The sequence below is a fragment of the Gigantopelta aegis genome, chromosome 3, assembly GCF_016097555.1.
Source record: "Gigantopelta aegis isolate Gae_Host chromosome 3, Gae_host_genome, whole genome shotgun sequence".
NCBI classification, from domain to species: Eukaryota; Metazoa; Mollusca; class Gastropoda; order Neomphalida; family Peltospiridae; genus Gigantopelta; species Gigantopelta aegis.
Window position 1 is genome coordinate 19,881,902 of NC_054701.1, and position 25,334 is coordinate 19,907,235.

At 36.6% G+C, this 25,334-nt stretch overlaps 1 protein-coding gene across 8 annotated transcripts in view; it reads left to right on the plus strand.

The window, feature by feature from the left end:
* LOC121367658 (small G protein signaling modulator 1-like) overlaps nucleotides 1-25,334 on the plus strand; it is an 81,832-nt gene that overhangs the window by 4,901 nt on the left and 51,597 nt on the right. For all 8 annotated transcript variants that reach the window (XM_041491956.1, XM_041491959.1, XM_041491964.1 and 5 more), the window contains exon 3: nucleotides 24,450-24,615. In XM_041491956.1, the coding sequence (XP_041347890.1) occupies nucleotides 24,450-24,615 (166 nt within the window). The remainder of the gene's footprint in view (nucleotides 1-24,449; nucleotides 24,616-25,334) is intronic.

Here is a 25,334-nt window from a genome sequence, read left to right on the forward strand (position 1 = left end):
ATTACCTGGTAGTGTTAATTGGTACAATCAGTTGGTCACTCCAGAAAACTGCTCTGAAATGATATCTCCAGTCATACGTCGCTGAATTTACAGGTGGGGCTACTCATTAATTATGTGAGACAAATGGAGATCACTGTTTTACTGCAGCCAATACGAAGTCATCTTGTAGTTGATTGACGTGATCACCGACTGTCGATGACTGCTTTGTGAATCTGTTCTGTTGGTGTTATTAAAGGTGCGAAATGATCAGGATGACTGAGGCCCCTTAGACCAATTACTGTTGTGACAACTACTCTGATTGCTTTTTCTGGATGCATTTCTCATTAACGATTATCCATTCAGGATTTAAAAGGAAATTATTATTAAATTTGTTAGCGGCCAAGCCTTAATGCATGTAAATTCAACTACAAAACAATTGGGATGTACCATGTCAGCGCTAGTAGATGTAGCACAAATGAATGATAATTTCACCATTTAATATGTTTGAAATATAATCTGTAAACGTAGAAAGTTTCAACTAATAATAATTGTATATAAGTGAGAAAGAATATGTATTCCCCATCAATGCACCCACTTCGTGGAAATGAACTCAACCAAGTGACCCAGATTTACAACATTAACCGGTACGACAAAACATGACTAGTAAAAAGTAAAACTTGTTGTCGCTAGTAATCAAACATTTAATATAAAAAATGCAACATGTCTTAAACAGTATTTCATTTTATTTAATGGCGTTTTCTAGCTTTACGACAAAGTTGTACACTACTGAATAGTAGACTGGCCACGTGGACATGCAAACAGCGCTTATTCACACTGTGAGGTGGATCAACTGAACAAAACTGGTTGAAAATGTTTGGTTCTAAAAAGCGCAATGGAAAATGTTGCAAATTTTTTCGCCAAAACAAAAATTCTTTATATATAATATAAATACATATGTATTTGAGTTCTTTTGTGTCATTATTAGTTGAATATATATGAGTTACCTGGTATTTGTTTTATATTTTATCATACATTTTAATAATAATATTTTTTTATTCTTGTTCATGTACTTTTCATTACGACATAAAACCATTTAAATGTCAATGTTTTTGTGTTGTCAGTTATACAATTCACTTGATATTTTATTGGATATATCAGTTCATCTTCAAATGTGGACTCTCCTATATTCCTAATGGATTCTCAAAATATAAGGTCATGAGTCCATTATGCACCCATGTATGTATGTCAAAATTACCAAATGTTTGACATCCAGCAGCCGGTGATTAATAAATCAATGTGTTCTAGTGATGTCGTTAAATAGAACAAACTTTAACATTAACTATTGTGCACATTAAATTTACATTAATGATTATGAAAATTATAAATTCTTGTGTCAAATTTTAATTTTTTGGGTGCACTACAAATGTTGCCTTCTGTTTAATAATAAAATCTAGGGCTTCAAGTCAGTTGGAGGGGGCACCAAGGCAAAATTGGTGGCAAGCATGTTTGGTTATTACAAGATTAAATTTTATTTGCTGACTTGTTTTACCAAATCATCAGTTTGTTAATAAATTTGTATTGCTTTTCGTAGTTAACAATACATACACCGGCCTCGGTGGCGTCATTGTTAGGCCATGGGTCTACAGGCTGGTAGGTACTGGGTTCGGATCCCAGTCGAGGCATGGGATTTTTAATCCAGATACCATTGATCCATAACTGGTTCAACAAAGGCCATGGTTTGTGCTATCCTGCTTGTGGGAAGTGCAAATAAAAGATCCCTTGCTGCCTGTCATAAAAGAGTAGCCTATGTGGCGACAGCGGTTTTCTCTAAAAAAAAACCCAGTCAGAATGACAATATGCCAATAGCCGATGATAAGATAAAAAATCAATGTGCTCTAATGGTGTTGTTACATAAAACAATTAATTTTTTTAACAATACATACATGATAGGCTCACCATGTCCTTTGCCAAATTAGCCATTTGCTTATTTTCATACAAAGTGGCTACAACATTTAGTGGGTTGTCAGCGCCCAGGGCAAGGCAAGTTTTGCACCCCCTAACTAGTGGTCCTTTAACACTCCTAGAGTCCCTTCCACTAGTCCAGAATTTTGCGCCCATGGCAAATGCCATGGTGGCCCCGCCCATACTGTGCCACTGACAACATTTAGTATTTGGTTACTAAATTTTCTTTAAATTGGTCACTTTTTAATAATTTTCTAGTAAATACTCTACATACATTCATACATATTAGTACATACATGTGTAAAAGCAGGCTAACCCACATTTCTTTCGAGTGTGAGTCCTGGGAAAGGCATGGTGTCCAACCAGGTACATTTATAGTTCACCATGGCATTTTCCTTACTATTGACAATGTCCAATTTGCGTGGCACAATGGGTGTAAGTAAGGAGAGCAACCACTGCACTTGTTGTAAATGCTGCACATGATAAAATTAGAACCATTGATACAAAAACTGATTCTAGATAGAGAACGAAGCCCAGTGGTAAAACATTTGATGCGCTGTGGGTCTGGGATCAATCCCCGTTGGTGGGCCCATTGGACTATTTCTCATTCCAGCTAGTGCAGTACAACTGGTATATCAAAGGCCATAGTATGTGCTATCCTGTCTGGAATGGTGCATATAAAAATCCCTTGGTACTAATGGAAATATGTAGCAGGTTTCCTCTCTAAGACAAATGTTTGACATCCAATAGCCAATGTTTAATAAATCAATGTGCTCTAGTGGTGTCGTTAAACATATCAAAAAAAAAAAAAAGATGGTACAGTGCAAATTTAGTGAAAACGACCCAGCTAAAGTGTCTTGCTGTAACCAGAATAACTAAAATTGCTTCTGTAGTGCACTGTAATGTCAAAAGGTGTGCCATAAATTGTAAATATAAATAGAGGGGTAGATTTTCCACGATTACAGAAAAACGGACAGAATCATGGAAACAGAAACTAAAAGTAAAACAGATTTCCTGATTTTTATGGATTTTTGGGTTTGTACATGTACATGTATTATTATTTTTTAACATACAGGTTTTGTTCCATATTTATAAACATTTATTTTATTTAGGTATCTATTTACTGTTATTTAACAAAAGAGTTGCACAATGTTTATATGCCGACACTGGTGTCATAGACTAAAACCTGCAAAGAACTGAGGCCGTTCTTGCATGTTACGCTTATTTGAGATAGACAGCAAAAAATAATGTAAGAACGTGTGCCATTTACAAATAGTGGAATGATTTTAACTTCAAATAAATATATATAGGCTACACATGATATAGACTAGCAACAAATATTTGATTTCAGTGTAGATATGGAACACATGATATAGACTAGCTACACACATTTGATTTTAGTGTAGATATGGAACATGATATAGACTAGCTACATACATTTGATTTCAGTGTAGATATGGAACACATGATATAGATTAGCTACACACATTTGATTTCAGTGTAGATATGGAACACATGATATAGATTAGCTACACACATTTGATTTTAGTGTAGCAGGGAACATTTTGTTTTAAAAATTTTGATTAGCGACTGTCGCGAATCAATTTTAAAATTGATTAGCAATCACTTATTTTGATTAGCGATTTCTGTAACATTAGTATGGTATATTAAATATGAACAAAATAGTTTTTGCAACCTTTATATCAACTTTTAGTGACATTTCTAGTTCAGAACCCCAAAGAACAGAATTAAATTTAGAGTCATTCAGTAAACTCAGTGTTGGAGGATGACTCGCAAGCAATGTTTGGTCTCTTCGATGCAACAGTGTCCACAGAGTGGGGACGCTTCCCATATATGGTTTGACATTTGGATGGCGACGTGAAGAGAAGAACAGATCTGTCGTCGCTTTTGGGTTGAAGCTATCCAATCCAACGATATCCGCATCAATCGCTCCAGCATTTTCTCTTGTAGATGATTTCTGTGATCTGTCTTGACTCGACCCATTGTAGAAAAGCCTCTTTCGACAACTGCATTAGAGACTGAAAGAAATGATCCCATCTTAGAACTCGGATTTATTTTAAATATGACACTGGTTTTTGTTGTCAGTGTAAACATTGTAATCTCATCAAATTGTCTTGTTAAAATAAATATTGTGTTGTTGTCTATATGGGTGTAAGCAATCAGCTCTAGCTCTAGTCTGGTCACTGATTGTAACAATTAGGTTAATTTGAACTTTTATATTAAATACATACATATTAAGATTACAGCAAACTAGGTCTATATTTAATTTAAAGAGGCAGTCCCGACTTTGTTTTTGGTTAATATAAACCGTTATAATTAATAAAATTACAATTTACTTATATTTTCTTGTTCAAAATATCAACATATGTATATCCAATACATTTTTAGTCATCATAATGTTTTGTAGGAGCTCAGTGTCGATTTTTGCCAAAAATAATTTCGTACTTATCAATTTTTTTTTTTCTTCCAACCGACACACGAAATTTGAAATTACTGGGTTATTGGAACTTCCAAATGTATTCACTGGTATTTCCCATTGTATTTGAAACATGTTACGGTAAGAAGTCGCAAAACCAGTAGGAAATGTATTCATTTTGATGAGGGAACTGATGGAAGTCTTGATACAGCTTAAAAGTCAGGACTGCCCCTTTAACAGAAAATGTTTCCTGATAGACATAAGTACTCCAATATCTTACCTGGATAGGCCATCAGCACATTGATGACATGGATCAAGTTGGGATAATTGTCGGTGTAGTTTCCCAAAGATCGGCTTTTGACATGTGAACAAGATTCCTAAGCCAGAAAGTTTTGAAGTTTGCCCACTCCGTGTTTTTAGCATCAAGTAGTGGGTGGAACTCCTCAATAAAAGTATTTAAGATATCAATCCCAAATTTAGCCAGATCTTCTTTCTGTTTGGGCCAGATTGTTTTATCAAGAAGCTTCAGGCATACGCTTTTTTTGTCATGTTCCATGTCATGAAATCGGTGCACCAGACAGTCCTTCATCTTGTCTGCTATGACAGGCATCTGAGCTTTGAAAGCATTCACAACAATTCCAGATACTGTACCTTGGCTTAGGTGAACTCACTTAAAAATTATGTTTGTGGGATTTTCCTCAGCCTGTTCAAGGACTTGAGCAAGCGGCCCCAGTGTAGCAGCTGTTGGCATCGCTGCGTCATTTCTGAGTTCATCTAGTGTTGAGTACAGTTGCTCCAAACATGAAGATACATACAGCAAGTCAATACTGGATTTTTGTAGATTAGTGGAGATTGTTGCCAGTGGTACAAGCAGTGTCTTCATGTACAGAAGGTACAATACAACTTTCAGGCTCTTGAGTGTTTTGAGATGACCCTTCAAACATGCTTTGTCAACAGCAGGGACATTGGACTGATCAGCTGTCTGGGCCTCTAGGTGGGCCACAATGACAGCATAATTCTGCAGAAAGACTGTGCATGCTCTGCTTTTGTGTTGGATCCACCTTGTGCCATTTGCCTTACATGGCTTATGGACTTGTTCCTGCATAATTTCGCCAAGTATGTTCATTTCCCACAGACGTTTGTTGCTTTTTTCATAGAGCAAATAGATGGCCAGGAGCATTTCAAGGACAACATCTGCTCAAGTGCCCTTGAAGGCATCCTTTATAGCAAGCTCAAACCTGTGGCTGACACAGTGGATGACTACTAACCACGGTGCTGGTATATCTCTTGCTAATCGAACTGCCACACCACCTGCCCTGCCCATATTGACACTGGCCCCATCAGAACAGAATCCCACAAGCTTTCTCTTCACATCAAGTTCAGCCCACTTAAAAACGGCCAACAGCATCTGCATACTTGACATCACGCAATGCGAGTAATTTTGTTGTGGTGGTGCCATCGGCAACAAATGTGACATAGATAAGCTCTTTTTCTACATTAGAGACGTCTGTTGACCCATCGCACAATACTGATATACAATGTATATCTTGCTTTCCACAGCAAAGTCAGAAATTCAGTTTCCATTACTGTTCCTATCAGGTCAGTAATCTCCTTGCACTTTAACTCAATGATGTATGTCTGCCCTAGAGGTACATTGTGCCTAATTTCAAGCTTTGCAAGGCTCTGGAACTTGCTGAAAGGTATTTCTTCTTTTGCCATCATATAACATATATCAACCAGTTTGTTAACACGTGCTCTCTCTTCCGTTTCGGCATTTACCATACTCTTTCCTATTGTTGTTTCTTTATAGAGTTCTGTAGCAGAAAGTGGGCCCATGTTGATATGCATTGCTTTATTATGCTGCTCAGACTTCATATGTTTAATAACCTGATCTCGCTTTAGTGCACCTGGCTCTGTAACCCCATCGACAAATGCTCGACTAAAGTTTCGGCACCCACTAATTCTTTGTTCATGTGTTGTACACACCGTACACCACATTTTTGATAAAAGGTCATTGTCTGACTCTAACTTAAGCCAAGGTTTTAAATCAGGCTCCTTTAACCACTTTTCAGCTGTAGAAAATGTAACAGCTTGCACAGTTCTCTTTTTTTGTCACCATTGTTTTTTAAAACAACCTTGCTCGAACTACGTTTGCTGCGTGACGTCAAAATTATTGGGAATAGACGGTCGATTAAGGGGTCATTTCAAAACTATATGCGCTATACGATGTGCTAACTAATTTCACCTTGTTTTAAAAATTATTCTTGTCAAAGATTCACGTAATTATTTTTAAAAAATGACACTATTTTTTGTTTGCAAATTGTTGAAAAATATATTCGCCACAGGAATAGCACTACCGCATTACCTATCGTTTGGCCTATGTCGTGGAAGCGCGAAGTGTTTTTTCTATCAGTCAAATTCAATAATGTAAAACTTTTTTTACAGAGTATTTTTTTTATTTTTTTTAAGATTATTCACTTTGAAAAATTTAATTTGTAAGAAAGATAGGTATAATTTTAATAAACTATTCTAGTAGACATCGTAATTACACTTCACGAATCCAATCTTTAGACGCCCCCTTCGTAACCTAAGAGCTAAACGTTATGGTATCTATCGGTGGGTGGATATCTGAACAGCCGTTTTACCACATAAAAGCTGTGCTCCTAATCGGAGGGTTGCAAAAAAGAAAATATCTGATGAAACTTGGAAATCTACACCTAGATAAATAGTTCATTACAGTGATAGATTTAACATGTTATCAGTGGAATATTTGGGGGTTAAGGACGATCTTCAAAATTTAATACTGTCAAAAATATGCATCGCGACATTTAGCGATACGTTTTAAAGCCGCACACCCTAGTTCCATCCAGCGAAAATAAATTATAATTTGGTTAATCTACAAACCTGTAACAAGCAGGTTTTAAATATCGATAAATACCATGGGAATCCCCATGTCCCAATTGCTTGAAATAATTTTGAAAGTTTGTATTCTGATGTCACAGGTAGATGTCGCTCGAAGCACAACAATGCCTACGTCACGACAAATTTCACAGACTTGGGGTGCGTTCTTTTCACCTCTTCTGGACATGTTCCAACTGTTCTGTCCTGGTTGTATCCCCTCTCCAGATATCGTGGGACTTAGCAAAATTATTGGTTTTAAGGGTTTGTAACGTTTTGTATTGAGATACTTACTTGTCTGAACTTTATTGTTACTGAAAATGTTCACGAACTGTGAAGAAAAATCTCACAAATGAACAACAACAAATTGGATGTTGATTGCGCGAACCGTGCACGAGAAAACAAACCGAACCAAAATGATAACGGTCACATGGTATACCAACGTCTGTGACAATGAAATGGAAATATCCCCTCTAAAAATAGATTAGACCTTGTCTGCTAAACGGTTTTTTCTCAGATGCGCGTGAGTTTTTCAGAAATACGAAAAATCCATTTTGTGATATTACAAACACCAGGATTACCAGGATTACCAAAAAACACTTCAAGTGAATGGAAATGTATATTCTAAATAATAAACGGTAAGTAAAGTGCAATTTTATTTGTGAAAAAATGGGTTTAATAGCGAAAAACAATGCCGTAATGGTTAACAACTAGCCGTAACTAGGATGTGTCCCTTTAATATTGTGTAGCGATACCCGGAAACTGCACCGCGTTTCGCGACGCGATACTAAACAAAATGTTCGCTGTGTAGATATGGAACACATGATATAGACTAGCGACACATATTTGATTTTAATGTAGATATGGAACACATGATATAGACTAGCTACAACATTTGATTTTATTGTAGATATGGAAAATAATATTCAGTGTTCTAGCTAGGCTTTTGATGGGGCAGGGCGCTAATTTAAGTGTATGGCATTTTTAACGCGAAAATCTTATTTTTGAGGCAAGCTAGTGCTGGATATGATCAAATTTTGTACATTCATAAATATATATGTAGGAATACCTATGCTGGTTTTAATTTACAAAATGTTTTTGGAGGGAGGGGGACAATCAATTTCTAAACCCAAATTTATTATTCTTAAATTTGGATGTTTGATGAAACAGTACATTCATAGCCGTATGCAATATTATTGTACTAATGTACTAAATATAGACACTATTAAAAAAAATCTCATTCCAGCCAGTGCATCACGACTGGAATGTGCCGTGGTATGTGCTATCCTGTCTGTGGGATAGTGTATATAAACAATGAAACTAATGAAAAAAGTAGCAGGTTTTTCTCTAAAGACTAAATTTCAAAATTAGCAAATGTTTGACACCCAATAGCTGATTATTAATAAATCAATATGCTCTAGTGGTGTCGTTAATTTAATTGTAGGGCATTTTTAACGCGAAAATCTTAATTTTGAGGCAAGTGCTGGATATGATCGAATTTTTTACATTCATAAATATCATATATGTAGGAATATCTATGCTGGTTTTAATTTACAAAACGTTTTTGGAGAGAGGGGGACAATCAATTTCTAAACCCAAATTTATTATTCTTAAATCTGGATGTTTGATGAAACCGTACATTCATCGCCGTATGCAATATTATTGTACTAATGTACTAAATATAGACACTATTAAAAAAATCTTGTTCCAGCCAGTGCACCACAACTGGAATGTGCTGTGGTATGTGCTATCCTGTCTGTGGGATGGTGTATATAAATGATGAAACTAATGGAAAAAAGTAGTGGGTTTTTCTCTAAGACTAAATTTCAAAATTAGCAAATGTTTGACATCCAATAGCCGATTATTAATAAATCAATATGCTCTAGTGGTGTCTTTAAATAAAATCAAACTTTAACTATTAAAATGTTTTACAAAAGGTTGGATCACCTAAAAAATCATATTATTTTTTTACCATTTAATATCATGCCCAGATGTAATTTAAAATAAATAAATGAAATAATAAAAAGAAATAAAGAAATAAAAGAACAAACAAATTAAAAAATTGACATAAGGATATATTTGTAACAAGTTGCTCACTGCATTTAAAAACGGCTATTATTGCATGTCACGGTCTACATAGATTTCATTAAATAGCTTTTGTAGACATGCTTTTAACAAAACACAGTTATGCCTTCTTAGACCAAATAACCAGTGTTGCTAGTTTACTCTGTGCCATATTATAAAGATGCAGTCAATGTGTCATTGATAAGGACTACTGACATCAGTTAAAACTATATGTATCTTGGTCTGGGTATTTGCAAAGGTAACAATTACTTTCAAAAATTTCGCATTTGACGTTCTGTTGAAGTTTATCATAATGGTCTACTTTCAACTAGGTGTTTGCTAGGTGGTGTGTGGTTATATGCGTGACGGTGTGAGGATTACTTCGCATTCAAGCTTTGTAAGACTGCCTGTCCGCTCGTCTGCGGTCATATCGACTAACAATAGAAAAGAAAAAAACATATCACGTTACTGCTGTCGGCTTTCACAACTGGCCAAACAATGTATTGTCAAATGTTTTTTAGTTGGGAATTCAGACCGGTAACAACACTATACACGATTTGAGAGGAAAGCAGGATTTTGTATTTTTGTTTGACAATGAATTAGGGCAGGGCGGCGATAATCAGGGGCGGTGCGGAAACAAACATGGCAGGGTGGCACAAAATGGGGCAGGGCACAGCGCCCCTCTATTTATTGCTAGCTAGAACACTGATATATGAACATACATGTATGCCAGTTACGAACATTACAGTGAATTGATTTTGACTTCAAATAAGATATATATATATATATACACACACTATACTCTTGATTAACTCGGGTCAAATATGTAAACATATTTGAATCACTTGATGCAATCATCTAACAGTAACAATGCCATTTATTTTTATAAAACTCTGGTCATATCCGTTACATATTATTTGTAGCAGTAACTGAAATTAGTGCTTGACATTAACTGTAAATGTAAAAAAAAGAAGACAAAAAACAGAATTTGTCGAGATGGGAAACAGAATTTGTCGAAATCTGAAATGGAATATCATCCCCTCTAATATAACTATACAGGTCTGTAAATGTACATGACATGTGAGTACACAAGTTTGTGCTTACAAGTAAGTCAAGATTTTAACAGCAGGAATCTTATTTGGGTGTCTAAATGACTATCTGCATTTTGGGGTCATCACAGATGATTTTATATTCTAAATGCTTAAAATTTTGATAAATGCAGGGTTTTATGCATCTGTATTTCTAGACATCATTCCTCACCATTCCTCAAAGGCTATTTTGTTTTTTATTTCCAATTTAAAAGTAAGGTAATATTTCCAAATACAAGTATAAATAATTTTCATATATATATATATATATATGAAGCAGCCCCTGGCCAGCTTTAGCTCTTACTGTGTATTCGATGTAGTTTAACGTGTTGATTTATCACATTTAAACACTTTTATTCTAATTATGAACTATTAAAGATGTTTCGTTGGAATATAAGGAACAACGAAACGTATAAAAGTATTAAAACGTGAGTACTATTCTCTATATAATAAAATAATAGAAGTTATAGTGTTCACAACAATTTATACTTAAATATCTTATTTCTTTATCTACCCAGAATCTTTTACTATTATTACTAAATTATCTTTGGCGTTCTTTACACTTGTAAAGACATGTAAAATGTAAGCCGATTAAAGTGTTGTTAACTATACATTTTTGGTTTTGTTTATATGTTATTTGACATTAGCGATATAAAGAATAAACTATTCTTGTCTTTATCAACTTAAAGAGAACAGCATCTCCACATTAAATTGTAGACTATAAATTAAGAAATATGAAACAATTCTATAATTAAAATTAAAGATGGGTTTTAATTGTGAATTTTAACTATTTCCGGGTTTTGCATTTTGTCGCCTGCTGATTGTGTATCGGGGGAACTCGGAAAATAATGACGTAATGTTAGCCGACATCATTTACCCGGGTTGAGGTTTTTACCCAGCTTCGAAGACTGGAAACAACAACAGCAGAGTGGAGACCAGAATGCAAGGGACGCAGAACAACGTAGTGTTAACGCAAGGGATGCAGTGTTAACGCAAGGGATGCAGCGTTAACGCACAGAACCCAATGTTAATGCAAGGGACGCAGCACAACACACAGAACCCAATGTTAACGCAAGGGACGCGGCACAACACACAGAACCCAATGTTAACGCAAGGAACGCAGCACAACACACAGAACCCAATGTTAACGCAAGGGACGCAGCACAACACACAGAACCCAATGTTAACGCAAGGAACGCAGCACAACACACAGAACCCAATGTTAACGCAAGGAACGCAGCACAATGCAGTGTTAATGCAAGGGATGCAGCACAATGCAGTGTTAATGCAAGGGATGCAGCACAATGCAGTGTTAATGCAAGGGATGCAGCACAATGCAGTGTTAACGCAAGGAACGCAGCACAATGCAGTGTTAATGCAAGGGATGCAGCACAATGCAGTGTTAACGCAAGGAACGCAGCACAATGCAGTGTTAATGCAAGGGATGCAGCGTTAACGCACAGAACCCAATGTTAACGCAAGGGACGCAGCACAACACACAGAACCCAATGTTAACGCAAGGGACGCAGCACAACACACAGAACCCAATGTTAACGCAAGGGATGCAGCACAACACACAGAACCCAATGTTAACGCAAGGAACGCAGCACAATGCAGTGTTAATGCAAGGGATGCAGTGTTAACGCACAGAACCCAATGTTAACGCAAGGGACGCAGCACAACACACAGAACCCAATGTTAACGCAAGGGACGCAGCACAACACACATAACCCAATGTTAACGCAAGGAACGCAGCACAATGCAGTGTTAATGCAAGGAACACAGCACAATGCAGTGTTAATGCAAGGGATGCAGCACAATGCAGTGTTAACACAAGGAACGCAGCACAATGCAGTGTTAACGTAAGGAACGCAGCACAATGCAGTGTTAATGCAAGGGATGCAGCACAATGCAGTGTTAACGCAAGGAACGCAGCACAATGCAGTGTTAATGCAAGGGATGCAGCGTTAACGCACAGAACCCAATGTTAACGCAAGGGACGCAGCACAACACACAGAACCCAATGTTAACGCAAGGGACGCAGCACAACACACAGAACCCAATGTTAACGCAAGGGACGCAGCACAACACACAGAACCCAATGTTAACGCAAGGGACGCAGCACAACACACAGAACCCAATGTTAACGCAAGGAACGCAGCACAATGCAGTGTTAATGCAAGGGATGCAGTGTTAACGCACAGAACCCAATGTTAACGCAAGGGACGCAGCACAACACACAGAACCCAATGTTAACGCAAGGGACGCAGCACAACACACATAACCCAATGTTAACGCAAGGAACGCAGCACAATGCAGTGTTAATGCAAGGAACACAGCACAATGCAGTGTTAATGCAAGGGATGCAGCACAATGCAGTGTTAACACAAGGAACGCAGCACAATGCAGTGTTAACGCAAGGAACGCAGCACAATGCAGTGTTAATGCAAGGGATGCAGCACAATGCAGTGTTAATGCAAGGAACGCAGCACAATGCAGTGTTAACGCAAGGAACGCAGCACAATGCAGTGTTAACGCAAGGAACGCAGCACAATGCAGTGTTAATGCAAGGGATGCAGCACAATGCAGTGTTAATGCAAGGAACGCAGCACAATGCAGTGTTAATGCAAGGGATGCAGCGTTAACGCACAGAACCCAATGTTAACGCAAGGGACGCAGCACAACACACAGAACCCAATGTTAACGCAAGGGACGCAGCACAACACACAGAACCCAATGTTAACGCAAGGGACGCAGCACAACACACAGAACCCAATGTTAACGCAAGGAACGCAGCACAATGCAGTGTTAATGCAAGGGATGCAGCGTTAACGCACAGAACCCAATGTTAACGCAAGGGACGCAGCACAACGCACAGAACCCAATGTTAACGCAAGGAACGCAGCACAATGCAGTGTTAACGCAAGGGATGCAGCGTAACGCAAGGAACGCAGTGCTAACGCAAGGGACACAGAACAACTCAGTATTAATGCAAGGAACGTAACAACAACGCAGTGTTAACCCATGGGACGCAGCATTGAACGCTTTATTAACACATGGGACGCAGAAACAATGCAGTGTTAACGCATGGGATGCAGCATTGAACGCTTTGTTAGTGCATGGGATGCAGCAACAATGCAGTGTTAACACAAGGAATGCAGCAACAACGCAGTGTTAAAGCATGGGACGCAGCATTGAACGCTTTGTTAACGCTTGGGACGCAGAATAACGCAGCTTAAGATGCATAGCATAGTAGATGTTCAGCATGTATATGTGATATTGTTTTGAAATATGTTAGCATCTGGGAACCCCTTACTTTCTTGTACTTTGTAATGTCTTAGTGTCAGTCATCAGCAGCAATGACTACCTCATCGCCATTGGTATTCTAGGATTGTGAACTTAGTGTATTCTATAATCGTGCTAGTGTATTCCAGAATTGTGGAATTAGTGCATTCTAGGATTGTGAACTTAAGTGTATTCTAGTGTTTTGGATGAGAGATTACAGGTTGAGGTTTCCCTGAATTCTCACTACAGCTCGTGGTGAGCTGTGACGGAGGAGTGGGACAGGAACTGGAGGTAGATGCAGGTGTAACGCGCGGTGACGCATCCATAAGGCATCCAGGGAACTCGCAGTATTGCTGTCACTCCTCAGCGGTGACTTTGATGTACTCCAGTTGTTGAAGACCGTCACCACTGTGTTGTTGGATGTTTGACCCAGACCGGTACTTCTGTTGATGTTCAATTCCCACCAGAGACTCAAGACCTCTTATATCTCGGAGTGGACCCACAGGGACAATGGCTTGACTACAGGCACCAACAAGGTGTTGCCTTCTCTCACTAGGATATTAGACCTTGGACCTCCTGTGGTTCGATAACGTTTCCATTGTACAAGACCGACGCCCCACCCCAGACGAAATCTGAGTGGTTTTGCACATGGCCAGTGCAGTTCCAATACACTGTAAATGAGCAGCGTATACTATCAGATACAATAATTGGACAATAACACGCGTCGCGAAAATAACGCGATCGATCAATTAAATGTCAACAATTTGCTTTATTTGTGTTTTGTGACATAAATGTTTATTCTCCAACTTCTGTGTTGTTTTAATTTGAATTTCTAGTGTTATCTAGTATTTTGTTATATCTGGATTTTAACTGGACCTTAACTCTTCTAAGACCCTGAAGAGGATGCTTCATGTGGACATGAGCCGCCCTGTTACATACATATACATACACACACACACACACACACACACACACACACACACACACACAAGACATAACACTTGATAAATGCTCTTCCTCTCCAATAACATTTTGTAATGCAAAATAGATATTCATTTAAATAATTACAAATAGCCTACATGTACAGTAAAAAGAAATTGAATTATGTATATATACTTCAAATATGCCCCCCGATTTATGGTACATGTACATGTACATATATGCAGTATATGGTTTTCACCGTGAGCAAAATCAAGGAATGCTGTAGATCACACTCCGAAAATGGTGCTAGTCGAGCATTCATGTGAACTTTCAATCAAAATGTATTAAATTTTTTTATAGCAAGGCGATCAATTTGCTGCTCCTGTAAGACTTTACTGGGGTGGGGGGGTGGGTGGGTGGAGGGGAGTGCGACTGATCACTTACTGGTATCCATACATGTATATATACAATCATATCAGGTATTTGTCTAGGCATTATGGGGGTTTGAATTTGACCCCTTCCCAAAAGAAAGTGGTACTGAAAATTCCCAATTTCTATGCTGAAAATTCCCAATATAATTTGAATTATAAATGTTTGTTCTTTTATCAGTAGTTTACTACTGCATCATTCAGTGGCCTGAAAAAATATCCTAAATGTGATTTACACACACTAATTTTCCCTATGCCAACATGTAGTATCTGGGAAAAGTTGTTTTGTACATCTGTTTCAAAAAGGACTCTTTAAATTCCCAAAAACTAAGGGATGTGCACACATTTTGGGGATGCTAATTTGTGACATCGATGTTTTTCAAAAAACCTAAATGAACCATGTGTTCCATATACAAACGATCAATAAGCCATTTTAATATTTATGTAATCATACAGTGGAAAGCTAGTTCAAGTGAAAACATCAGTTACCCCTTTTACAGTCATACAAAGACCTTGTTGGGACTGAATAGATGTCGGTGTACATAATTAAGTATGTTTTCTCATTAATAAAAACATTTTCTATTTACTGATTGCTTTTGTGTTGGAATATTTATGTGATTAATTTTCTAATAAAACCAATAACTGCTCGATCAGGTGCCAACTAAAGTGAGAATTATCCATTATTGTCAGACTCATTATAGATTCTTGTACTGGCTAACCAGAGCCTGTCATTCATCTCAATATATCATGATTAACCAACATGTATATTGAAGTGCAATAGTTGAGAAAGTTCGGCCAATACTGGAATTAGCAGACCAAAATATAGTGGTTATAGTCACCATTTTGAATAATCTGTAATCTTTCAAAAATGTGATTGAATGTTTAACATGATTTGTCAGTGCTACATGTAGTACACCACAGAGAGAGGGGGAGGGGAGGGGGAGGCATATATATATAGAGAGAGAGAGGATATTACCAGAGTGTTTTTCGGTATCGTCAATATCATATATATTAGGAATAAAAATTGTATTATGCGAGCCTCTGGCGAGCATAATACATTAGTTTTATTCCTAATATAAGATATTGACGATACCGAAATACACGAGGGTAATAATCTCTTTATCATATAAGCTCAAGCTTAATACAACATGTTTTTGTAAACTGTACACGCAACTTTAATTCCAGTCCGCCATTACTAGATATTCAAATGATGTAAGAATATGTGGCGCGGTGTATTTTTGAATGGAAATGACGTCAAACTCGAATGATGTCATTTTGGATGTCCTTACATCAAAATAAAGTTATGCCTAACATTTTTTGTTTTCTGAATGCTGGACAGCTTTCAGTGTCAAATTGCCATTGAAATGTTTTTATTTGATGACTATGAATGCATACGTCAATCATGGAGTGTCACCCAAGTACGTTTGCTTAAATGTCAATAAACCTAGTGCCGAGACCTCGACTAATTTACATCTAATTTGCAATGTATATATATAGATATATAGATCTATATATACTCACCAAGTGTCTTGTGATATCATAATTTATCAGCACGAGTTGATAAAGTATGAAATTTGAGACTTGCCGAGGAATTTTTATACTTTTATCAATGAGTGCTGGTAAATTATGATATCACAAGACACGAGGGGGTGGGGGGTATTCTTTTTATCATCCATTATCATTCTTTCCATTTGCGACAATTGTAAACAATGTCAATAATATATGGGTTGAATGTCTTTACCTTCGGCAATGGTAGACTTGTTAACAGACCGACAGTGGTGTGACGTCACTAATGATAGGTTTAGCATGGAAACATACACAGTGACGTAACAAAAAATAAGCGATATCTCCTAGGAGAATATCACCTGAGGAGATATCGCAAATTATAGTGCCTGCGATATCTCCTACAAAAGCCTTTAATGGATGATATATATATATATATATATACATACATACATACATACATACATACATACATACATACATACATACATACATACATACATACATATATACATACATACAGATGAGATAATTGTGACATGAGTCAGTTTAAATTGGGTTCTTTAATGTTTTTTTCTTTTTCTTCTTCAACACTTAAGGATAGTGTACTATTTCTTTTAGATTCATCTGGGTAGACATGTACATGTGTATATGCATTCACAAACTGAATTGTCGAAGCCATGCATACAAAAATTGCCATGTTTTCCCTGATGACATTATTTTCATATTCATCAAGAAATGAACAAACTCATGTTGCTATGGTTAGACCAATGGGATGGTTTTAAATTGTGAGCCCTGAATAACTAATTGTTAAATAAATAAGTAGTGGTTTGATGCTGTACAGTTCGTTTTGCAATAAATACTGTTCCTTTCATAGATATATTATATCAGTATTATTCATATATTCACTTAAATATGCAAATATTTTAGATGGGGAAAGTGAAAACATATTATGTGCAACACTGCAAGTAACAATGCAAATCACTCTTGCCTGTGGGCTAGTAAGTAAACTTCAGAATAATTTATCAACCCCGAATTACATGGTGTTGGGAATTGTTTGGAATTTCATCATCGATCATCAGTTAAAATCAGTTTGCACAGTTTTATTATGTGTATGTAATTCAAGGTATAATCTTTACCTTTGATGGGGACAGTTTTATAATGGGTATGTAATTCAAGGTATAATCTTTACCTTTGATGGGGAATATTTAACAAACAGAAATTTTGCAAAGTTCTATAAGACTGACTCTTTAAAGGCTTTCCAGCCAGTGCACCACGACTGGCATATCAAAGGCTATGGTATGTACTACCCTGTCTGTGGGATGGTGTATATGAAAGATCCCTTGCTGCTAATCGAAAAGAGTAGCCCATGAAGTGGTGACAGCAGGTTTCCTCTCTCAATATCTGTGTGGTCCTTAACCATATATCCAACACCATATAACTGTAAATAAAATGTGTTGAGTGCGGCATTAAATAAACAATTTTCTTCCTTTCTTTAAAGGCTGGACATTGGTAAAGGCTGGACATTGGTAAAGGCTGAGCTGTTGCATGCATTTTGCCGTTGTGTTAAAGTCCCCAGATTTGAGGGGAACCTAAGACCTTAACAGTTTTATAAGCACCAAGCCAAGACTGAAGTAATTTATTTTACCCTAGTACAAACTGACCCACTGAGAAGATTAAATCTTATTTTCTCCAGGCCATTTGCATGGGTTGGTCTCATTGATTTTAGATCTATTATTCTAACCATGGCCTCAAAGGACTTCGTGGGCTCCATTTAGCTGTTTGATTTTCTTTCTAAAGATGTTATTGATGTTTTCTAATGATATACTGATTTCAAAAATAGGCTTTCTGTCAGAAGGGTAAAATTACATACGGTTTCCAGCTGGAAAATTTTCATTAATAGCCAAAGTTGTAGCCAAATGTTTACTTTTATAGCCACGATATAAATTTTATAGCCAAAAGAGCGGATTGAAAATTTTAATATTTATATTTGTGTAATTTATTCTCAAATTCATGTGGTGTATTTGTCCTAGTGCGCAATACATTTGTGATTCTTTTCAGGTTTTCTTGAACTGCTTTTTAAATGGCCCATTCAGATTGTTAACAAACTATAATTATGAAATAAAAACAACCCGAGGTAAAAGTGTATATGTTTAAATTTTATTTGTGTCGGAAGTCTGTGGTCGGGATGTTTTAATATCTTCGTACGATCAACAAGCCTATCGCTGATAGTATCGCTATATCGGTGGTCGAAATGTCAACCGGGTACATGCCGTCATAATTATCTTTAGTTTCATCCTCAGTAATGGAGGCACAAGTTTCAGTTGATTCGTTGATGTCGATGTCAGCCATGTGGACTTCCCGAACGGGTAGAAACATATCTGTTATTTGTACCTGAGATTTCAAATCGCGATCCCGTTTATACTTGGTTGGTTGCGGCATTGTGTTGTAATCACTGGCGGTCCCGCAATGCTTAGCGTCACCACGTGATAACTGTGATTAAAGATCATATTTGAACGAGCGTTTGATTTACTAGAACAATGTTTTAAAATTAAACCTAAACAATGATACGAAATGCAAATTATCTTGGTAGATAAAACATAAGAATATAATTCAGTGTGAAACTTAAATAAAAAATTGTGGACCCGCATATCTGGCGTTTTAATAGGTTATACCGAGCTTACGCAAACTGAAATAAATATATTCATACGAATGAAGTACTCGATCGAACAGAGCCCTGTATGTAGATTTTATTTGTGAGGAATCGTTAACGATTTGATTGGTTCACGATTCACTGCATCCACATTTTATTTTATTAAGGGCAAGGGTTTCGCACGTATATTTTCTTTGGAATGGCGGAGACATTAAATATATATATATATATTAGGAAAATAAGATAATCCGAATTTCGGGAAACATTGGTTGAAAAAAATAAATCGCCATTTTATATCGCCTGATTGACCAGATTATAGCCAAATTTGTGATAATTCGCCAATTGGCGAACGGCAGCTGGAACCCTGATACCTTAAAATACGCTAAAATTAATGACTACATTTCCATAATGTTTAGAAAGTTTGTAGTAAGAGAACTGCTGTTTAAAATGTGATACGTAGAGGATAATAAACAAGTTACCAGTTATTATCAATTTGTCTCAAGTGAAATCAGTTTCAACTGAAATTTTTTTAAAGAGGGTCAAACATTTTGTAATAGCTGGAGTTTATTATTCTATTTATTACCGTTTCTTTTTTTATTACCGTTTCTTTTTACTGTATCTTAAGTACCATCTACTACATTTATATAGGAAATATCTGAGTATTGCTATGACTTTTTATTTTATTCACGATCACAGATAATTTTTAAAACCACGGTTCTATTTATTTTTTAAATCTGTATTGAATTGTATTAAAATAGTACTTATTGTATTACAATGTTAACAGAAGTCAAGAGACATAAATGCAAATGCTTTAAATTATGTCATTGTGAAGGTTTGCCAAATCCTGATGATGTCATATTTCGTACCAGCAAAGTCATTGGTTTGTAAGTAATCAAATCATCCAATAATATACTATGTTACACCAATGCATAGATTTTTATTTCTCCATTTATGAGTTCCTGCTGGGGTAATAAACATAAATATCTTTCTGAATCTTCATACAGGACTACTGCCACTGCCAAAATTGTCTGACAAATTGAAATTATTCCTTTTAAAAGATCGACAAATTGAAAAAGCTTACTAAAAAAAAAAAAACCCCAAAAACTCCCACCCTCTAAATCGCAAGACCTCTCAAAATGTTACTGAATTTTGTTTTAATGTCTGATGTCCATTTAATCTCTGAACTAAAGCAGGCTCATTATTAATATTATTACACGTAAAACGAGATCGTCAAAAGAATTTCACCAGCTGGTACCATGCAATCTGACAATTAACCATCCACCTGTCGGTGAGACCAGAGACCACTTAAAATACAAATCACTTGCAGAGACTGCTGGAAGAGCCTGGTGGAAGTTGCCACAGGATTTAGCTGTCTTACTTGGTATGCATAGCTTCATTTCACACAGGTTGAAGCCGCTGTGATGGAAATGGGATTGCCAGGGCTGGAAGTGACATGTTAAAGCCTCAAAAATATCAAGTTCTTCATTGAAATGCATAGGGTTTCCAGCTGGCAACACTCCACTTTATTAGCTTTATATTTAGAGAAGATATATCTAGGCACTATAGCTGAGCATTGGATATTGAACCACACGAAAAAAGAAATAATATTTATTTAGTTTATGCGTTCAGATTAATGTACATGGGATGGGGTGGAGTGTTCTGGGGGTGTGGGAGCCTTTTCCCATCAGAATCATACATGTAGTTCATGATAATAAGTTATGTAATTTAGAGCTATGTAAATAAATATCCCCAAATTCAGTGCCTGCTTTGTATAATATTGTACATATACTGAACAAAAAAAGAAACTTCCGATTTATACATATAGTATTTGTTGTGTTAAAGAATTCATTGTGTAAGGAAATTATATAGGTAGTATTAGCCTTGAGCTGTATTATCAAGATTCATGAATTTTATCAATTATTTTTGTACTGTTAATCGTCGACAACGTGAAATTCAATTTGCACGTGCATGCATGGTTCGACATGTCCCGTGTAGTATTCGGTCAATTTGCTTTACTTGTCTTACTGACATTGTTGTCAAGTGAACGAAAATGCTTCAAAATTTGTAAAAACATTTATGTTTTTTACATTGTAGCATTTTTAGTATGCCAAGAATACCCAATAATTTACGCGAACGGGCGATTGGCATGCTTGATGCTGGTATGTCGACAGAAGATGTTTCAAGACATGTTGGGAGTTCTAGTCGAGCGATACGAAATCTTCGCGTAAGATTTCGAATGACAGGAAGCACCAACGACTTGCCACGTCGTGGACGTCCGCGTGTTACAACACGTGGTCAAGACCGCTATATCATGAACACGCATTTGCGCGATCGATTCCAAACTGCCACTGCTACTGCTGCTAACACACCTGGGCTTCATAATAACCGAATCAGTGGGCAAACTGTTCGTAATCGTCTGCGGGAGAACGGTTTACATGCACAACGTCCTTACGTCGGATGCGTTTTAACGCAACGTCATCGTCTAAATCGTCTTAATTGGGCACGTGTACACGATCGTTTCAGGGGTGGGGGTTGTGTCATGGTCTGGGCAGCCATTGCCCATGGTTATGGTTCACCACTAGTCGTCGTTGATGGCAATTTAAATGCTCAACGTTACCGCGATGACATTCTCGCTCATCACGTCATTCCTCTGTTCCATAACAACGCCAACATCTCGATTTTTCAGCATGATAATGCCACATCTCATGCAGCTAGAGACACTGTAAATTTTCTTAGGACAAATAACATTGATTTCATTGATGACTGGCCCGCTAAAAGTCCTGATCTCAACCCCATCGAGCATGTCTGGGATAGTCTGGACAGACGATTGAGGCGTCACATCCCTCCCGCTAACATCAACGAACTTCGTCAAGCGCTCATTCAGGAATGGAACAATATTCCACAGGCAGAAATCAACACTTTAGTCAATTCTATGCACCTGCGATGCACTGCAGTGGTCAATTCAAGAGGTGGTCATACCCGTTATTAAGTGGTTTTTTTTTTTAACCCCTACCACACTTGGTCAAAATTTCTCCCAGTTTCTGTTAACCTATGGCCATGAGTTTTGCACCAAACGATGCATCATGGAACACTCTTTAAACGCATATTATTCCCCCGGTTTGTTTTCATCAAGTTATGTTCAAGCAAAGTTAGCGGAAGTTTCTTATTTTGTTCAGTATATGTGCATTGTGTGTGTATATACACGTCAAACCATACTTAGTTTTAAAAAGTTGTATTCAATAGCCTCTATTAGAAATTTGCGAAATGTCCCCACCTATGCTTTAAAAATAAAGAATGATACAGGAAAAAATTAAGTTGATGAAATTGCATTTTGTTATAACTGATCATGTGTTAAATATAGAATATGAATTGTTTGGGTTTTCTTGCATGGAAATTTTAGATTTTTTGTTTCAAAGCTGCAATGTCACCTCACATTAATTATCATAATTTCATTTAAACACCTGCAGTTTTAATGAATTGTGTGTGTGACGGTAACACATATACATGTAGATAATAGAAACATATGTTTATAGTGCGTCCCACGGGGAACACATTTTTTCATACTATGGAATTTACTACAAGTTATTTATTTCTGAGCCACTTGTTTTCTTCATTACACACAAAAATAGTATATTTTTGTTATTTCCAAAAAAAATTATTTTTTATTTTTACATGAAACCAAACTTAAATTATTTACAAAAACAACAAAACATTTTTGTAGGAGGATGGGATGGACTATATGTAATATTCCGATCAGAACAGTCTCCTTCCCCACATGCTATATTATGTTTGTTTGTTTGTTGCGCACACACACACAGAGAGAGATATTAGTGGTGCAGGAAGGTGAATATATATACATGTATGTGTGTGTGTGTGTGTGTGTATATATATATATATATATATATATATATATATATATATATATATATATATACACTATGGAATACTTAATGGTTGTACATAATATTAATAGTTGCAGGTACATGTAGATAGTTCATCTAACTATTAAATTACATGTGAAATTGTGTCCGTTACACTATGTCCGTCTGACAATGACACTGCATAGGTCATAGTTAATAATGCAGCTAGCGGTACAGAAAATCGCAGCTAGTTATTTAGTCAAATTAATGTACACTTCCATTCGTACACAAACACATGCATATTACTTGCAAATATCAAAACTTTATTAAGGTGCCGTTTTAACGAATCAATCATCAATGAGCCATTTTACTTGGTCACCCCCCCCCCCCCCCCCCCCCAAGATGTGTTCGTAAGTATTTCTGTTGAGCACAAAACATATTGTACATTTTCTTTTCTGTAAAAGAAGCAGATTGCACACAATCTGACAAACAATAATAGTAATAGAAACCTTCATTAACGTCAAAGAATAAAAGAACAAGTCAACAACTACTCCTCATTTCAGTACAAACAAAGGGCCTTTGTTGCAAGCGACTGGAGCGTAGATGCGCCGGAAATAATTTAGTGGCTAATTGGGGCCGCTTAGCGCTCTGTAAAACAAGGGCAGATAAGTATGTTTCTAATAGAGGCTATAACAGGGTTTCTGCCAGAGGGTAAAACGGGTATGGTGCCATACCCGAATGTTTTTGCAGATTTGTTTTTTTAAGTTAACTTTTTGTGAAAATTAATTATCATTAATGTATGATTTTTCTTAACCGTAACTCTAATTTAACCCATTTTCTTTCTTGGGGAGGCTCCTCATACCCCTTGTTGACTATAGTTGTATTAATTCCATAGCGCCATACCCAAAAATTTCTTTATGGCAGAAACACTGAATAATTTATTTGTAACTGTATAAAAGTAATGACCTTAAAATATTTACTTGTATGTTGGTATGTATATATTTTAACATTAAATTTGATAGTTTTAAGGAATTAATTAGTGTAATTGATCGGTTCAAAATGTAAAACTCATTTACACATGAAAAGTGATGATGACTTCACTGTTGAGGACAGTTCAGCGAGTGAAGTTACATTCACCGGTATTTTATATAACCACCTTTGATAATATTTATTAACACTAATTTATATGCATGTACTTTATGATTTGTACAAACATTTATTATTCTTATTAAGCATGTATGTCCTTTGTCATTTGTGACTAGTAGTATTGGAGTGAAGAAGATTAAATGTACACAGGTGAAATCATCATGACATGATGACAGTGTTATCTATTTGTGTACATACAAGTTGTTTTTTATTTTTTGTCCACAGGAGCAGTGGAGGCCTGTTTGCTACATGGCTTAAAGAAGAGAGCACTGGGTCTGTTCAAACTGAGTACCACCATGGCACTGCTACAGAAGATAGCCAAAAGCTTTGAGCCAGCAGCTTCAGTGGTCAAGATGGTATCTGAAGCAGAGACCACCAATGAACACAGCAAGTGAGTTTTTGAGCATGAAAATTACATGTACATATACAGTCAAACCTGCCATAGCAGCCACCTGTACTTAGCAGCCACCTGTTTTAAGAGGCCACATTTTTATTCTCCCAAATCATCTAATATTGCATAAACAGACCACCTTAAAAAACACTTTTTGATACTTCCTTAGTGTTTGAATATTAATTGGATGTAAGCATATATGTTGATTGATTGAGACTTTCTTTGGTAGCTGCATTATACAGGTTTTATCATCTTAGTTCAGTTAGAACCATTTTAAACAGAGAAGACATTCAAATAAATGAAGAAACGGGTTTTAACTTCAAATATAATGCAAACAAAGATAATGCATGCAAAATCTGATGGTGGCCATTTTATATGCATTTTTCCATAGACAGAATACAGGATATACTAATTCAAGGCTCGAACTTGAGATTTTCTCTCCCCCAGAAATTTAAAAAAAGAATTCCCATAGGTGAAACGGCTCACCGATGGTGCTTAAAGTTACTTTTGCCACAAATAAACATGAAGGAAAGGTTATTTTGCTGTATGTAGACATATTTCAAATGTGCATAATAGTGCTGTCGGTCATGCTCTCTACCTATGGTAAATTATATCTCAACGATGGCAATTACTGTTGGTGCTGTCATTAAGTTCAATCCCTGATAATTATTTATTAATATAGCCTTTGATATATCATTTGTGTAGCACTGTTTGGGGCA